Source organism: Mastigoproctus giganteus, chromosome 5 (genome assembly GCF_048544385.1).
Source record: "Mastigoproctus giganteus isolate SK-2022 chromosome 5, ASM4854438v1, whole genome shotgun sequence".
Taxonomy (NCBI): domain Eukaryota; kingdom Metazoa; phylum Arthropoda; class Arachnida; order Uropygi; family Thelyphonidae; genus Mastigoproctus; species Mastigoproctus giganteus.
In genome coordinates, this window is record NC_143579.1 from 107,252,682 (window position 1) to 107,270,857 (window position 18,176).

General features: G+C 40.5%; 1 protein-coding gene across 1 annotated transcript in view; it reads right to left on the reverse strand.

Moving 5' to 3' along the window:
• Positions 1-18,176, reverse strand: part of LOC150085622 (uncharacterized) — a 298,691-nt gene that overhangs the window by 118,544 nt on the left and 161,971 nt on the right. The window contains exons 2-3 of the mRNA XM_090374621.1: positions 5,773-6,042; positions 227-1,379 (exon numbers count right to left, since the gene is read on the reverse strand). Of these exons, the coding sequence (XP_090230747.1) occupies positions 227-1,379; positions 5,773-6,042 (1,423 nt within the window). The remainder of the gene's footprint in view (positions 1-226; positions 1,380-5,772; positions 6,043-18,176) is intronic.

Sequence of the window (18,176 nt, forward strand, 5' to 3'; positions counted from 1 at the left end):
TCACAAACACATTCTCGTGAGACGATCCAGTTCTTCGACATAAAACGTGGAAAGCGGTACATCAGATATTGACCCGAACAATGTGCGGTTGATTTCGTGTGCCCTAAGGGGTTTCCAGAACACATTTTAAACTGAAAACATTCTAATTAAAAAAATGTAAAAAAAAATAAATTTTTAACGTCACAATATTTAATATTATGAAACAAATAATCGTCAGAGAACTTACCTGCGACAGGCCGGTGCTGTCCCTCGGGGTAATAGTCGTGTCTCCAATCCCGCTATCCGGAGACGGTAGGTCAACGGTTAGTCCATGCAAGGCAGTTTTGTAACTAGCATTTTGACGGATGTAGCGGTCGACGAAGTTGGCCGTGTCCGATCCCTCGGGGTAGGTGGCCAGGTGCTGCCTCACAGTCTGGTACTGGTCGGTGGTGGGGGCCGCTTGGGTGCTCGCGTTGGGCGAGTAGTAATCGCGGTAATAATCGCCCGTGGTCAGCGTGTACACTCCCGAGGCCACTGTCCGAGAGGTCGAACTCTGAGTTCCATACTGGGGTGGGGCACCGGTCACCACGGCGTTGGTGAGAACGCTGTACTGGGCGGCCACGCCCAGCGACTCGTAGGCGGGCTGCGTGATGTTGGCGAATACTTGGGTGGGGTACTGTTGGGTAGCGGCGGCACCACCCAACGATATTACCGTCGCCCCGGACTGCATATCCCGGACTTTGCCCGTCTCCGTGACGGCCGCGGTAACGGCCACGGCTGCCGGAGAGAGGGGAGTGGCTACCAGCTCCACGGGGGTGTGCGAAGGAGACTTGAGGAGCTGCTCCGCTTTGACGTCTGGAGAGGAGAGAACGGTGGAGCCGTCGGGGATGCCACCGTCCAGGTTCGGCTCCTGCTTGACCTGCACGACCACACTCGTAAGGGCCGACGGGGAAGAGTGAGGATTGTCCGGCGACAGGGCGCTCTCACCGTTGGTCAGCACTGTAGTCGGATTGCTGATGATCGTTGTCACCACGGCCTTGTTCTGCTCAGTCCTCTGGGTCCCGGATGGCGGTACATCACAGCACTTGGCACCGTTCACAAGGTGAGAACCGCTAATCACCGACTCCCCGACACCACCCGGTAACAGTTCCGGTGGCTCGCGCTTGATGGCCGTCCTGTTCAGGTAGATGTCGACGTCCTGCTGTTGTAGCACAGATCCCGTTTCGGCCGTAATCGGCTCCGAACTCCGCCGCACGCCACTGGTCAGGACCGGGGTCGATGGGGAACTCGTAACCACAGTTGTGGCTGGCTTGGCTGTTCCACCGGCTTGAGACAGCTGGGCGGTCGTCAGTTGGATGCTGGGAGCAAGAGTATTCGTCACAGCTGACGTCACAGTCGTGCTAGAGAGAGAGAGAGAGAGAGGGGGTGAGGGAGAGGGTGAAATAAAAGGGGAAACGAATAAGTAAAAGAACCAGATTGCGCCTAACTTGAATATCGCGTTGCTTCTTAAAGCGACACCTAACCCGTGGATAAACGCGCACGCTAGCCAGCGGATGCGTGCTTATTTGCGCCGCACGAGACCGCCTTGACAATAAATTATGGAATGTCGATTTTATTTTGTCACTGTGGCCGCACGAGAGCCGGTTCACCCCCACCGCATCGTGCGAAGGAGTACTGCTGACCAGAGCTGTCGGAAGTTTACTTTAACCGTTCCATTCGGTCAGTGAACAGACCTCCGGACAAATCGTAGCTGTGACGTCATCTCTTCCGTCCTAAATTTAGGTGTGCGGAGACGTCTGATTGGTCTCCGCCGTTTGATCTTTTAAAATGTGAAGGAGAAACTCCGTAATGACACTAGCTCTCAGTTTATCGCGCGTTCTTCCACTCGCGCGCGCGAGCCGACCGGCTGTAGTCGCAACGAGCGAAAACTATCCGCGATATTCGATCTTACGAGAAAAAAAGAAAGAAAGAAAAAACCCAAAAGACCTTTAAACAGGTGCGCGTGCTTTATCGAAGCCAATCGCTATCTCGGTACGCAGAAATTTTAAACATAACCGAAAAATGTTAGCTCGGAAAGGGTGTGGCGGTTTCTGCCAGTGTGGTTGCTCCACATTTTAAACTCGCAATTACCGATTGCAGCCCTATCGATATCTGAAATCTTATTTTCTTATTCGATACAGCTTAAGCGTTGTCATTGAAGCAATTAATTGTAATCGAACCCTATAAGTACAGCGCGTTCTTTTTGTTATTTTTCGAGCGACAATGGCACAAATACCGCGATAAACAAACCGAAGGCGAGATATCCGTACTGACATCGATTTCAGATTACAAACTACGTCGAAATTGCGCGTTGTCTTCGGATAAATCTACCGTTAACAGCGGCGAGCAAAATTAAGGTTATTTGGACAATCGCAACCCATCTCGGAAGATTTTTTGCCTTCGCTTTCGTGTACCAATTGCGCTTTGCCACTTCCAATGAATTTTGAAAATACCTATAATAATGAAAAGCAGCTGCCACGTTAAATAACGCTAATAATAGTGATTTCCGGATATAAAGAAAGAAAAATAACCGTTTTATGGAGTCCTCGTGTAACTCGTTAGCTTAACGCGCTTGCGCAAACCTTTTCGAAAGAAATTGCCGCGCGCTAACAATTATACCATCATTCACCGCGACTCTGCTGCGTGCGCCACTGATTATACACATTTAAGTTGAAAATTATTATTTTCCAAACTATTTAACATTTATTTCTCTAAAACTAAAATAACTCCTTTTTATAAGTCTATTTTCATAAATGCCTAACAATGCGCGTTTAAACATTAATGACAACGTTCAAAACAAGAAATATGTTAGTTAATTATTATTGTAGGAGATAATATTTCGAAATGGCAACGAGAAACAGTATTTTGACATACATTTTGCATTTATTTATTTAATTTAGAATGTATTTAAACGCTAAATTAAAATCGTCATTAGTTGAATAGGCCGATCTTTCATAATAAACATATTTATCAATTTAATAAAATTAAATTAATTATTAATAAACAAAACAGTAGTTAATAATCTGTTAATAAAAATAGTTAAACTGTTGGGGTTTATATTTATTTAATTAATAAAATTAATTATTAATGAAATTGCGCGTGCATTGCGCAAAAGCCCTTCCATTTGGGGAAGTATTTGTGGTATAGTCGGAGGTTGGATTCTCACTCCCACTACAACAGAAAACAGGACTCCCCAGACATCACAAAATGGTACCACAGTCATAGAAGCACATCGTGGATATTGGGATATCAAGTCATTTCTAATGCAGGCCCGTTTAACCTGGGTGATCAGACCGTGTGTTCGATATTAGGCTCAAGTGTGAAAAGGATGTGATCGTACAACTTTTGACATGAGCACAATCCGGAACTATACCTTGTAGGAGTATTTTCTTTTGTTCTAGCTGCGTGTCTCTCTTTTTTTGTTCTGAAATCAAACAAAAAGAACGTGCTTTTCCCTGTAGGAGCTCATAATTTACGACAATAATAAGTACATAAAGGGTCAAAGTTCGGGTCAACATACCTACCGCTCCTCTTCTTAACAACAGGGTACAGCATCCGACTCGATGCTGATTACCCTACTTTAACTATCCCAGAGAAACGAGTGATTTCGCTTTTTCTTTTCTTTTTCTGCGTATAAAACACCACGGCGTGTAGTTCCCTTATCCGCCGATAGAGGGCGGTCTTACGTCGTTGCGAGTCCCGTACAATAGAATTGCCGTAACTTCCTCATAAAACTGACGGAAAATTTCCGAGTATAATGACACTTTTAAAGGTTAAGAAATAAGAGGAAAAAATAAAGACTACAGCGAGAGGGGTAGGGAAAGAAATAAAAAAAAAATGTGCGCAAGAAATTAAGTACACGATAATTAATAATTTAACTGCTAAGTTCTTTATATTGGTAAACAAGAAAGTATTAAATTAGAACACCTAAAACAGTAATGAATCTCTTTAAATTTTAAACAATCGTACTCAATAATATTTAGATTATCATATATATAACCAATTTTATGAAATTGGTCAATTTTATCGATGATTGCAGCTTCAGTTTATCGACTACAACAGTCAGTTACAATGAAGACTTAAATTCCCCCCCCCCCGTCTTTGACAGAACGGGGGAGGAGCATTGGAGTATAAAAATAAACCTTTTGTTGTTCCATCATTAACAAAAGCTGCTTTAGCAGTCAGATTTCTGCGTACACATCGTCCACTTAACGAAAGGTCATCTAGGGTTAAGAATCTATGCCACTGCCGAATCGAACTAGCGGGGGTGTTGATCGATGACTGCCCTTATCTACGTCGAAATGCCACGTTGATTTGTTACCAAATAACTCTTATAACTTCCATACAAAATCTCACTCGTGAATAAATGGAGTTTTTAAAGCTCCATTCACGTTCGTAGACCATATCTGAAAGGCAACGGGCGTGTTCGAGCCGAGAATGGCCCACCGCACGCCCTCGATCCCACACATATGTTAATGGCACTCGGGCTTTGATTCAACGTATCTAAATCGCACTCCTTCCGGGCCATGTTACAAAATGACTTGTGTGACCTTACTCAAGGTGGTAGGTCGTAACAACGATACGCTTATCGGCGAGTATCCTTCGCTACTAAAGGTGAGGCAGGCGGGGAGAGGCCACACCTTTTCAGGAAGTTGGAGGATGTGGGCAGTTGTGGATGTAGGCCCTGCGGAGTCACCTGTCTGTTATTATAATGATTTCGAAGATGTTGCGTTCACTCATCTTGCAACTCGTGATGAATCACCATCCACATGATATACAGTCAGAGCTGGCAATAAACATGCGCGCTCTTATGAGGCCTTTCGCAGTTAAATTTATGCTCTCTCAGTTTATTTTCCATGTTTGTTGTTGTTAAGAGAGAGATCAACGAAGCCTCGGGCCAACTGTACGTACGAAGTGAAAACCTAAGCTCGTGGTAATCTTTTATTCAAATCCTCTACAGCAGCGCCACCTATTAATGCCAGTAATAACTCAAACATTACGATGAAATCAGTTTTGTCTCAACAAAGGCAAACTACAATACACTTTACTATGCGCATCTCTGTCACTCATTGTCACATCCTATCAGTAGAGCCCTCTGGTGGAGAACTAATCAACTACCTTTAAACTCTTCACTCGGTCTCCAATGCCTTAATATTACCCTACAATTAATTATCGATTTAATTTCCCAATTTATAAACAGTTATTTCTTTTGCGCACAGTTATAATACCAATTTTATGTTTTTTATATGACGTTTAGCGATAATTTCCGAATTTTCACGAATAATGTGCAAAAGATTCATATTTAGCAAACTGCCAAAAACTTTTATCATTCTAGATCTCTTATTGTGATGCTGATGTGTTTCCAAATGAAAGAGCTTTGTTAGTAAAATGAGACGCTTGCCATAAAGAATTTAATAATAATAATAAAATAAGAGGACCACAGCCAAGGAGTCACTCTTCTTTCTTCCTGTATAATTATATTGCTTTCATCACTACTGTGGTATGCATATGAGTACTAGATTATTTTCTTTTTCTCGAGGGAATTTAAAGTTGGGAAAAGAGAGAAACAAATCTTCTCCTGTTATTATCACATACCATCAACCATTCAGGTAGAACTGAAGATTCCATCCCTGCCCCCGTCAAAAAAAAAACCTTGCCAAAAACATCTTTAGAGAGTGAGAGAGTATAAACACCGTCTTAACGTACATTTGGAATTATCTGAATGGTTTTATGGGTGGGGAGGGGAGCACTTACCTCCATATTTCTGGTAGTTGTGCATACTTTTCTGCCAGCGCTTTATCGGCCTTGTCTAAAGGGGAAAGTTTGTAATATTCGTAAAGAAGTCCCATTGCGGCGTTTTGGTCGTCTCCTCCTCCGTTGATATTCAGCATCGCGGTAGTTGCAGCAGTAAGAGGGTGCTCATAAAAGGCCCGCCAACCTTCCTCACCTTCGGGCATGTCCGTCATACGTTCGGAATTTCCCGAACTTTGTGACACGAATTCCTCGGTGATATCTTTGTTTTTGCTGTAGGAAGACAAAGAAAAACAAAAACTACTCATTACTGCTGTCATTATTATTAACCTCTGAAAAAAAAAAATATATACACACAAACACACACACAGACAATTCAAACTTCCTTGTCAACAAATTGTGAGTGTTGCAACGAAATAGTATGAAACAAAATGGGCACACAATGTGACAATTATGATATTAGTATGACCACGTAACCAGTAGCTCTCCACACGTCGATATTTATTTATTTATAGGAATATTACAGACAAGAATACCATCATGGGAAGTATTAGGCCTAGATTACTTACACATCGTAAGCCCGCAATGGATAGTTCCTTATTTAGTCATTATTTTTGGTTAGTATTAAATGGTACCTGGCATTTTTAAGTGGTTTGTTGTGAAGGCTTGTTTGCTTTCCACTATAATGTGGTTTTTGTAGAAAACAGGTAAGGGTCAAGGTTATAAGTATTCATCATAGATATCAAGTTCTCGGAGAAGAATCCTTCGGATGTTTCGAGTCTGTTTCTTTAGTTTTTGATGCGATTTACTGGATTGTGTCGGGGTGAATCTGCAGTGAATGTAATGAAGTTCTCAATTAGACACGATTGGTCAATTTACTTATTCATGTTGGTCAGCATTTATGAGGGGTCGCCAAAAGAAAATGCAAGGGTACAAAGAAATTCGGATACTTCAGGTTCGAATACAAAGCCTTGTAAGTCTTCTGAGATTTCGTATACGAAAGTCACCGTAACCAATGTGCCCGGGACTGCGAGAGTTTCAAGTTTTGCCGCAGAGGCGCTGTTGTCGCCCTACAACGTCACGATTGCATTTCGCCTTGTATTCCAAGGCCATTCCGCTATATGAACTCAAATGAGTCTCCTTCGTTATCCAGCAGACAACGCATTTGGTGGATGATGGCCACTGCAGCTGAAACACGCATTTCATTCAGTAAGTTTTTAAACTCCTTCACAATAACGTATTTGAAGTCAAGGACTTTACCGGTTACACGAACTTTCCAATAACTACAAAATGAAATATCTGCTGGGGGGCATTTTCACCACTTTCCCGACATATAGTGGCGTGCAATGCCCTCCCCCACGTGTACTTTTTACAAGACATTATGGGTGATAAACGTATAGTAAATATCGACTAACAGTACACGTCCCCAGTCTGGCTGGTAAGATTTTTCTTTTAAAGAAAAAAGAACCGATTGTGAAGTCTGCCTGAAGCCACACACCACATCACAGTTTAGTAAATTTGTTCCTAAGAGCCGCATTTTAATTTGGTTCCAGCCAAATGATTCAGCTGTAAAATTGACATCTCCAGAGATTGAACCAGGACTCGTCTGTCCACAGAACACTGAAGGGTCACTGGACATTGGTCTCCAATCTTGATTTTACGATATTAAATCAAACTGTCGAACATTTTATACCTTGCCATATTTACCATCTTTCAGAAAGAAAGGTGGTGATTAGGAAGCCAGTTTCACTTCCTGTTGAAATCCTGATTCTTCTGAGGAATCTGTTGAAATCCTTCTAGTAACCTATGTAATTATGATTTGTAATTTACTTAATAATAAGATGGGCTTCTAGATAATAATAAATATAACCCCAAAGATCTTTAGCTCAGTAGGAACAGGCAAAGGTTATAAATGCGCTGAAAACAACAAAAAGTTACCTTTCAGTTTTGTGGAGAGAAATCATCGTACTATTATGTCACAATATTTGAAACTACAGCGACATTTCCCCCTACTGAAAGGGGTAACTTTACAAAGCTTTCTTTAGTTTTTCTTTTATTCGTTTAATTTTAAGTTTTCCTTGTTGCAAAAATAACAAAATTAGAACTCGCCTATATCCAAGTCCATAAACAAAGTTATGGTAGTGAGCCTCAGGAAAAACAATACATCTGACAGCGAAACGCATGTCTTGATCACGATCGGTTGACCAAGCACAGTCTGCAAATGACCTGCCAAGAAGAAGAAGATAAACAGCAAAAGTTTCACTGTCTACGAGCCACGCTTGAGTCACTTTGGCAAATAACGAAATACAAGAAACAAATAAAGACAAGCAGAGGAGAAATCAGCTTCGTCAGAACCATTAGCCTGTCTTGAGAGTGACAAAAGGCTTTCAATGACCGAATTAGGAACTTGCCTTGGCTAACGTTTCACTCTGTAACAATCACTACACTACACTACACTACACTACACATCCCAGACTCAGCAGACCCGCGAAATGCATCTAAAAAACTATCCTTTCTTTCTCTGACGTTTCGCCAAATGGTTTTAAATCCTTCTTCAGATACGTATAAAAACAATAATAATAAAACTTTTATAATCCTGCTGTGGAATTTCCTGGACTTGTACATAGTTTGTAGCCAAAGTACTTCATATTCAACCGTCTGTAAAAGAAAAAAAAAAAAGAAAAAAAACGAAATTTCCCGCAAAACAAAAGAATCGGCCCCGATTTAACAAAGCATGCGTATCAGTGACCTTTACTCCAGTAATGGCGATCGGGTTGCGCATGAACGCCATCACATTGGAAGGTCTGGCTAGAAAGGAATCTTCTGGGTCTGTCCCATCGGGGATACAGTCCCCTGCGTTCCGTGAGATGACACCAATCCGACTGAATCGAAGGAGCTGCGACAAAAGGGACGGAGAAATGCAATGATGGAAGACGTCCTTACTCACGGCAAGGCTATTAGTTCCGGCGGAGATAAACGGGGAGAGAGAGACAGACAGACAGAGAGGGAGAGCGAGTAGAGACATTTGCCCGGGCTAAATCCCTTCCGAAGACAATAGTTCTATTTATTCCGTAATAAAAGTCATTAGTTGCGAGTCCGGCGAAAGTGCGTAGTTCAAAACACGGAAGCCTAATGGATTTTCATTGTAACATTCAGAAAACTGTGACGTCTTCGTGACGGTGACGTCACAACGACAATCCTCCCCCCTCCCCCATTCGAATAATAAAAGAAGCGAACACGGAAGTGAGCTCGGCGAGTTATGGATAATCATGGGAAAATGCTGGAGAGCTATTCAAGCACACCATTCATTCCGTACACCCACCGCGGTATTAAGTCGAAGAAAAAGGGGGTACTTCGGAGGACTCGAATAATTGAAAATGTCGTTAAAAAGTAATCATTCTTCGGCAAGGAGGAGAGGCAAGCGTGGAATACGCTTTAATGAGAAAACAAACAACAAACGTGTCATATCTTCGATCAGTTCAGACTCTAACAATGACCGAGAGAATTTCAATCATCATTATGGCTTTTTTTTTTCTTTTCGTTTATTCTAAATAATAACTGTCTGTTCCTGGAATGTTCTTCCTCGGTTGGGGCTATAGTTATATCAGCAATTGCCCAAAATTCGTGTCTTTACCCGTTTTGGTGGAAATCCTGAATCCATCGTACCGAGTTTAAGTGATGGAACCAAATTTAATGCTTTTAATGAACCGCTTGGTACGTAACGCCACCTGACGGGAATGTGTAGAAATCTGTCTGCTCGAGGCAAAATAAATAATTGGTCTCCATGGTTATTAAGTATTATTTTTTCGTATAAATATTCATACGTGTGTGTCAAGAAGAGGAAATGAGGAGTGTTCGGGGTTCAAATAGCGTTTGATAAAATTAGTAATGAAACATTTTACTGGTTTAAGGCCATAAAATTTCAAACTTTGGTTTAATAGTTATTGAAATTTTAAATAACCGCTCCCCGAGGGAAGGAATGGAAGTCGGTTTTTGGAATATAAATGGTGTGATATGTTTTGTATTGGAAAGTATCTTTAATCTGAGGGGAGAAATTTGTGTTATTGAATATAAACATTATTTATGAGGAATCAAAAGACGATGTTTTAGGATTGAAATCGACTGAGTTATCTTTCCCCACAGGGGAATAATCTCAGGATTAGTATTACAGTTCTTAAGAATAAGAGCGTAAAAAGTAGTTCAAGTAGTGCAGTAGTAAAATTTAACAGAGAGACAGATCTTTATTTCTATCTTTCTACTATTTCCCCCACTGCTAGTGATGATCAAAATTTAATAGCATCTGCGAGATGGCAGACATTTTTAAAGGCTTTGAAAATCGTATTCCTTCTGGTCAATGTCAGAACCCTAATTTCGAAAAAAAACCGCTTACCCAGTTTATTTTTAAGTGCCATTTTACAAATGAAACCCTGACACTTTTTTTTTTTTTTTGTTTGTTTGTTTGTTCGTTCGATTTTTTGTTTGAAAGGTTATGGGGGAGCGGTTACCGCAACCGAAGAGGCGGCTACGAGTCGCTCAACACCTGAAAATATTTCTCAGATTACACCGCCCCCATCAACCACGCATAAATAAACAACGTTCATTTTCATCCATCTGAGAAAAACAGGTTACAATTTCTTAACGTTTTAAATTCAAAATCTTCTTTTATTTAATACATTTTATTTTATTATTTTTAGTCTAACGTTTCTACTTATCCATTCGGGGCCGGTTATAGGCATAGACATTTGCCTTACAAAAAAGAAAAGTTTCGTCTACATTCCACCTTATTTTCAACGGTTTGCGAGGACAGAAAAGTACTCTCGGGGTTGTGATACATCTCAAAAACATTTAAGGTTATATGGATTGCAGATGACGTTTAGATTGCGAGATTTTGTCCACGTGCGGCATATCTGATAAGAGATGAGCAATACTCAGAGTGTTTGTTGCTGAAAATGAAGCAAAGAGAATTTTTCGCTCACTGTCTTAAATGGGGCAATCAATGAGTATATGCAGGACTGTAAGTTGGGTGTTGCAGTTTGTGCAACATGGTGGGTCAGTGAGGATAGGTGGCTGTGAACTCTAACTTGAAATGAGCAGTGGTCTATAGGATCAGCCAGGTCGGCCTGTTCGTTTCCAGAAATTCCAGCGTGACCAGGGATTCAACAAAAGAGAACTTGTTTCTTCTGGTTTAACTTTAGAGTATTCCAGATCTGTCTTAGTCAGTGGTTATCATTCTTCGTATTCTGTTGTATAGCTTGGTTAGCGCTATGGAGTCTGTATATATAACACTGTGCAATATGGTATTAAAAGTGTGTAAGTTAAGGCTATGTGAATAGCACTGAGTTCTGCAGTATAGCTGCTTTAATCAGTAGGGAGTTTCTTGGATATTGTAATGTTGAGAAATAATGCTGCTGCACCAACAAATGAAATGCCAGTTTTACACCTATTTGTGTAGATTGGTGTGCACTGGCCGTGCTGGGTTCTCAGTACATGTATTTGCAGTATGTTCTGTTGGGACAAGGTGTGTTTTCCCCAGGCCATAAATGAAAGGTCGCACTGCGGTATATGATACGTCCAAGTGGGATTGTATGAGAAGCAGTAGGCTGTATCTTACTAAAGTCAATTTGCCAGTCAGCCTGCAGTGAGCAAAGAGGTATCCCGGTTGGTAGGTTTATAGATGTATGAGCTCTGTAAAGGTTTTTCCCATTTAGGAGAGAAAAGTCCGTTCCAAGTGAGGTGGTTTAGATGCCCTTTGAGTTTTGCTGCGTAGTTTAATAAAAGCATTTATCTCCATAGCTACAAGGAGGTTTCATGTGCTTCAAATTATAGTCTCTGAATCGGTGTGTACAGTACACCCCCAATGCAAGACGAAGAGCACTGTGGTTTACAGGATACACCACAGTGCTCTTCGGTGTATCCTGTACACCACAGTACAGGATACACAACGTAAAGTGCTACAGACTACAGAACCGTAGTCTAGACGGGATCCTATCAATGCTTGGTACAAGTGTAGTAATGTGTAATGGTCGGCTCCCCATGTGAACCGATAGAACTCTTAAGATATTTAGTTTTTTAAGAAAGGTTATCCGGAAAGTTTTTATATGTTCAAGGAAGGTGAGCTTTTGGTCCAATATCACACCAAGAAAGCGGACACTAGAGACCACTGGTATGATTTGATTTGATTTTCTAGTCGGAGTTCCGGGTGTGGATGTAGGTTATGCTTCCTACACAAATGTATCCCAATCATCTTTTCGTATGAGAGGCAAAATCCATTGTTTCGGGACCATTTAGCTATTTTATTATTAAAGTATTTTTTTTTATTTAGATATTTTTTTCCATGAAGTTGCTCATAGAGCTGTTGAGGGCAACAGGTCGATGATGTTGCGGATTCGTAGCATCTTTTCCTGGGTTTGACACATTGCAACTCTTTTTCTTCCATTCGCATATTAGGCGAATGGCAGGCCATACCGAAATCTTCGGCGTACAGGTTAGTCGATACTGCTTGTGGTAGGTCATATATTGTCGAATTCATTATTATATTAAAGAGGGTGGCATTAGTACTGATCCTTGTGGGATCCATTCTTCCTGAATAAAACTTTGAGAATAGTTGCCTGTGAACACTAACTTGAAATGAGTGGTGGTATAGAAAATTTCTGATAAACTGTGGTATGTGTCCGCGTATTCCCAGATCGAATAGATTTAGTATTATACCGTATCTACAAGCAGTGTCAAAGGCTTTTTCAATGTCAGAGGACCATGGCAAGGTGTTCTTTCCGTAGAAAGCGACACGGACGTTGATTTCCTTCTTAATCAATGGGTCAAGAGTGGACCTACATTCACGGAAGCAACATTGCACTAGATTTAGGAGGTCATTTCGAACTAGAAACCAGGATAGCCGGAGTTTGATAATTTTTTCCATGACCTTGCTCATACAGCTAGTGAGAACAATAGGTCGATAACGTTGCGGATCCGTAGGATCTTTTCCTGGTTTTGGATGTGCCAAAACATCAACATGTCAGGGAAAGTGGTCTCTTTGAATATTCTGTTGTAGAGGAGTAACAGTGTATTGAGGACTGGTTTAGTAAATTTTGTTATCATGATGTAATGTATTCCATTTGGCCCTGTTGCACTGAGTTTAGTGGAGGCTAGAGTAGGTGAAACTCTGACATTGTGAAGGGGCGACTGTACGCAGCACTGGATGCTCATTCAAAATTGGTTAAGTGTTTTTCAGCTTGTGCTTTGCGTGCCTGAAAAATGTGGCGAGTATGATGTCGTAGCTAAGATTTCCATGAACGATCTACCCAGAGCGTTTGCAATCTCATCTGGTTTTGTAATATCATAACCATTGATAGTTAGCATGGACAGTTGGTATGCGAGTGTTTTGCATACGTTCGAGTGTATTTTGATCCATATTGCTTCGGTATTTATCGTTCTTGTAATTGCAGAAGCAAAACACCTCCGTGCTTCCCTTTTGTTAGTCTGCGTAAAGTTTTGCCTTTGCCTGTTTAAAGCGGATGAGATTTGCTGTTGTTGGGAACTTCCTGGAGATGTTCTATGCTCTGTTATTTTGTGGAATTTTTTTGTCGATTGTTTTGGAATCGCTTTGTCTGCTGCCTGCAGTATTTGGTTAGATATATATTCTACTGCCAGGTTTATGAGTGTTTGTTTGACTTGCTTTTCTTCTACTGTTGCTAGCTGTTTGTATGCGTCCCATTCAGCTTTGGAAAAGTTCCATTTGGCAATTAGGTAAGAAAGGTGGGAAACGCTTGTATCAATGCGGCGTATTAGAGGGTAATTATCACTGCCCAGTGGATTCTTGTGAATAGTCCATCCAAATAGAAGATATGGTTGCAGAGCATAGAGAGACATCAATAGCTGAAGTAGATCCTGCAGGAGGATGCGTCTAAGTGTGCGCTCAATTATTGAGAGTTATCAGATCGTGTTGATCAAGTAATTTTTCAATAGTTTGTCCAATGCTTGTCCAGGTAATGGTTTCTCCATAACGGACGGCGATTGTTGAGGTCTCCTAGGATGCAGTAGGATTTGAGAAATTGTATCACTAATTCGGCATAGCTTATATTTTGGTTAGATGGCAAGTACAGTATAATGAGACTTTGGTTAAATCGAAGTTAATGGTGACTCGTGCAGCAACTGCCTCAAGTTTTGTTTTTAGTGGAATTGGTTTTGAAGGTATCTGAGAGTTGATTATCAGCGCTACCCCTCCATGTGCAAGATTGTTCGGATTGTGTGCAACACGATCTTGCCGATGTATTATGTATTCCGAAGGGAAAGAGTTATATTTGGTGTTAGATTGGTTTCCTGTAGACAGAAGGCAATAGGGTCATATTGTGAAAGGATATCTCGGATGTCAGTCAAATTACTACGGTAGCTTCTACAGTTCCATTCAAAGAAGGTAGCATTATTTGGGTTTAGTGGAGCCCTCGATTTGTTTTCGAGGGACTGAAAGTTTATATCGCTCAAGTTTACCTTTCCTCTTCTTTGGGAAATAAGGTTTCCTGTCAGTGAACAGTTCTAAAACCTGTTCAGCTTGGTGTAAATTATCTTCTGAGTTTATTGTAGTCTGTTTGGTTTGAGTCGGGAGTGGTAGATACTGTAGTAGTCTGGTGTGGGTGGCATCTAGTTATACTGTAATCGGCGTATTTATAGCATTGCTTTATTTGCTTGTCGTTTGATGTGTTGGTACTGGGGATAATACTGACCTTGCCCATTCAGTTAGTGATTTGCTTGGTGGTATAGTTATCTCCGTTTGGGTAGCAGTTGATGTGTGTTTTGTGGTTATTTGGGCATAAGTTGACTTGTTAGTACTAAGAACTGGTAAGGATTTTTTTAGTCTCTTGGTAGGTTATATTATGTTCAGTTTTGTACCTTTTTTTTTCACATTTCCAAAGGGAACACTCCTTGAAACACACCAGATGTGCTTGTTTACAGTTAAGACAGTTTGGTGCTGTGGCTGTGCAGTGGTTCCACATGTGGCTCATTAGGCAGTTGCTCCTCTGCAGAATGTCTGTGAGTATCTAAACTTCTGGCACTTGTTGCAGAGTAATGGGCTTGGGATGTAGGATTTAACTCGGAAGTTAAGGTAACCTGCTTTGATCATTGTTGGTGGTTTGGAAATGTCAAATATGAGTATTATATTCCAAGTAGAGACTGGTATACCATCCTTCTTTGTCAGAATCGCCTTTCATCTGGTAGTTCTTGTTTCATTCATCTGACAGATTGATGAGGTCCAATTCAATGATGACACCTCTTGACGTGTTCAGGAAAACGGGTGGTTTTTGGTGTAACCTCTGGAAACAGAAGTTACACCAAAAATTTTCATTTTTGTAGTTGCTCGAGACAACTACAAAAATAGTTGTAGTGACAACTTCAACCAGTAAGTCTCCTCATCTTAAACTGCCTTGGGAGTATTTATTATGCTGTCTAGACATTTCCGCACTAGGAATGGAGAGAGTTTTCCAATCGGTTGTTCTTGAGTTGAATGAATAATTAGGAAAGTTGGAGTTCGGATTCTGTCTACGTCAGTGTTTTAACGATTTGCTACGACGGAACCACGCTCCTCTTGTTGCTTTGTCAGGGTTTCATCCATGCACCCACTGGTTTTCTGAGTTTTGGTAACTGTTTGCTCCATTTCGCCCTGGAAGGGAGATCTTTTCCCTCCAGGTTACTGGCCCCACCACGTTGAGGCCGGAGCAGTGCCACCTTTGTGACCAAGCAGTAGTAAGTTAGTAATAATATACAAATAAAAGGGAAAAAAGAAAGGTTACTTTTCCTCCTGATCAAGTAAGGTGGTCTCTTAACTGAGGATTATTTAAATGATTGTTAAGTGTAGGAGAGATTTTATTTCTTCAAGAGAGAACGCAAATTTACCGGCAAAGATACTTTGATCACAAAATCGCTTGGCACCTGGGACTTATTTTAAAAGATAAAAAAAATCTCAAAATATAGCTTACGAAGCTAGTGGTGATAGTACGTTCCTTGCAAAATAAAATGGTTATGCCAAACGGATAAGAAAAAAAAAAAAAAATGTTGGTTTTATTTGTTGGTTGATTTTGCGCCTAGGCAGCACTAGGAATGGAGGCAGTCAGAGCATCATATTTGTAATTAGCAGTATTTAGCGGGATGAAAAACCACAACTTTACACGAGAGAACTCCATGCAACCTCCCCATTAACTAGAACACCGTGTGTCATCCTAGATCTAAACAGCATTTGAACCCATGCCTTTTCTACAGTGTTCAAAGACTTTTCAGTTTAGCCAAGGCAAAAGAAGCCACAAGGTGTCAGTCTCATTTGTAAACTGAGTGTTCTAAGATCGCTTTGCAGAAACAAAAAAGGGGGGGGATGCCCAGTTCTGTCTGAGTGTGACGTTCTTGAAAAGGACCTTCATAAGTTCCTCTTATCATTAAAAGGGTTCGAAACCATATTTCAAAATGAATGGAAAATATCATACAACTCACAAAAGCATAATTCTTGTAAAATATTTTTTTCAAGTGTATAAACTTCCAAAGTTTATACACCTGAAACTGGGAGCTGGAAGGCGGGGGGGGGGGGGAAGAGATATTGCTCCTTTCTTTGGCTGAAGCGAGACTAGATCTAATATAGTTAGAGAATTGTAATAATTTATTTTCATGCGAAACTAGATCGTAAAATATATCTAAAGTCCAGTGAAGAAGAAGACGCTAGGAAGAAGAGAGCAGAATGGGAGAATTTTAAAATTAAATTTTCTGTTTAAATTCTAAGGCGGCCACATAGGACCAGAGAAGTTCAAGATAGAGTACAAGAGCATCACCGTATTTTTGTGCTATCATATGGATTCTAACGTGCTTGTGTCAGATGTGCTTGGACTCTGACTACTCGACTAGTGTCATGCCAACTGTCAATTGTAATCACCTTTTATATCAATTCAAGTAAATTTAGACAAGTAAATTTAGAGCTGAAATTCAAGCAGAACCCAGGAAGAGTCAAACCTTACATCTGTTTACCGAAGTATCAGTTTTGTAAGCTAAGTTCGCCTCATGGTGCATCAATCTCACGCTGCCAAGAAAGTCACTGATGGTGTGTAGTTATTCTCCAACCCCGCCCCCCGCTGAAGATAATTTCTGCATCGATAGTATGGACAAACATTGCAAATAGGCGTTTTCCAACTCATGTTTAACGTCTTTCATTTCAATTCACTGTTGGGAATAGGAAAACCGCAAGAAGCTAATTTCTCGCGACTGATGGGATCAAGTATCGTACCCCTATTTCTACTATTATACTACCAGTATCGTGCTGAAACCATCAACAAATACTACCCTTACTTCGTTTCCAACTTCATTTTACATTTAAAAATAAAGAAAAAAGGTGTCTGAATAAATTTCTATTTAGCAAATAATAAATTTTAAAATTTCAATAATAATGTATAAAAAAAATTTATTAAACAATTGCTTATATATAAATCAATATAAAAAAAATATGAGTTCAATACCATTGGTACGTTTTATTTTACAAACTTATATGAGAGTAAGTATGAATTATTAGAGACACCAGGGCGAACATAGTATGTTAATTAGCCCCCCGCCCCTTATTGTCTGAATATATAGCTCCCAGCAACGAAAATCATAGGATAAATGAAGTTTTTTGAATGTAGAATTTGAATGTAATTTCTATCTTATTTTGTCTCCCCCCCCCCATGTCCTGAATTGCTCTGAAAGATCTTGATACTGGTTTCGGTTCTTTCTTGGAGTTTTTGTTCGTTATTTCTTCCCAGAATTCTTTCTTCAGCTTTGATGGACAATTACGGAATCAGCCACCATTTTTTGAAATAATTAGAAATAATACAGTTCAAAAACCAATTGAAAGAACATTAAAAATTCTAACTCTTTGGGATTTTTTTTTTTTTTTTCCCCTTTGTCTAACAGAAATATGTTTAAGAATATTCTCGAAATGGATTATATTTCGGCGGGCGTTATAGGGAAAGTCTTCAATAAAACTTTTAAAATATAATTCTTTCCCAAATAGGTCGATGTCAGTTGAGGACACTTAATTTACAGCCCCCTTTCGTATTCTTTAAGCACCCCCTCTCCATCCGGTCTGTCTCGATTTTGAAACTAAACTTGGGTAAAATGTTGCAAGAGATGACTCAGGAGAGTGAAACGCAGACAAAATATGGACAATCCGTGTCACGAATGCCGACAGGATAACTTAGAGCGCCGTACCCTAGGTCACATATATCTATTCACAAGTGCATTAACTCAGCGTAGTTTCTCCTGTCTGCCACCAGGCTATGCATGAAGCGTTATTTGGAACCTCTATCCCCTTACTGAGTGTTTAAATTCCAACAGGTTTTTCCCCGTTAAGTCGATTTTTGTTTTTTAATAGACAATTCGGTGCTTCATCAAAGTGTAAAATC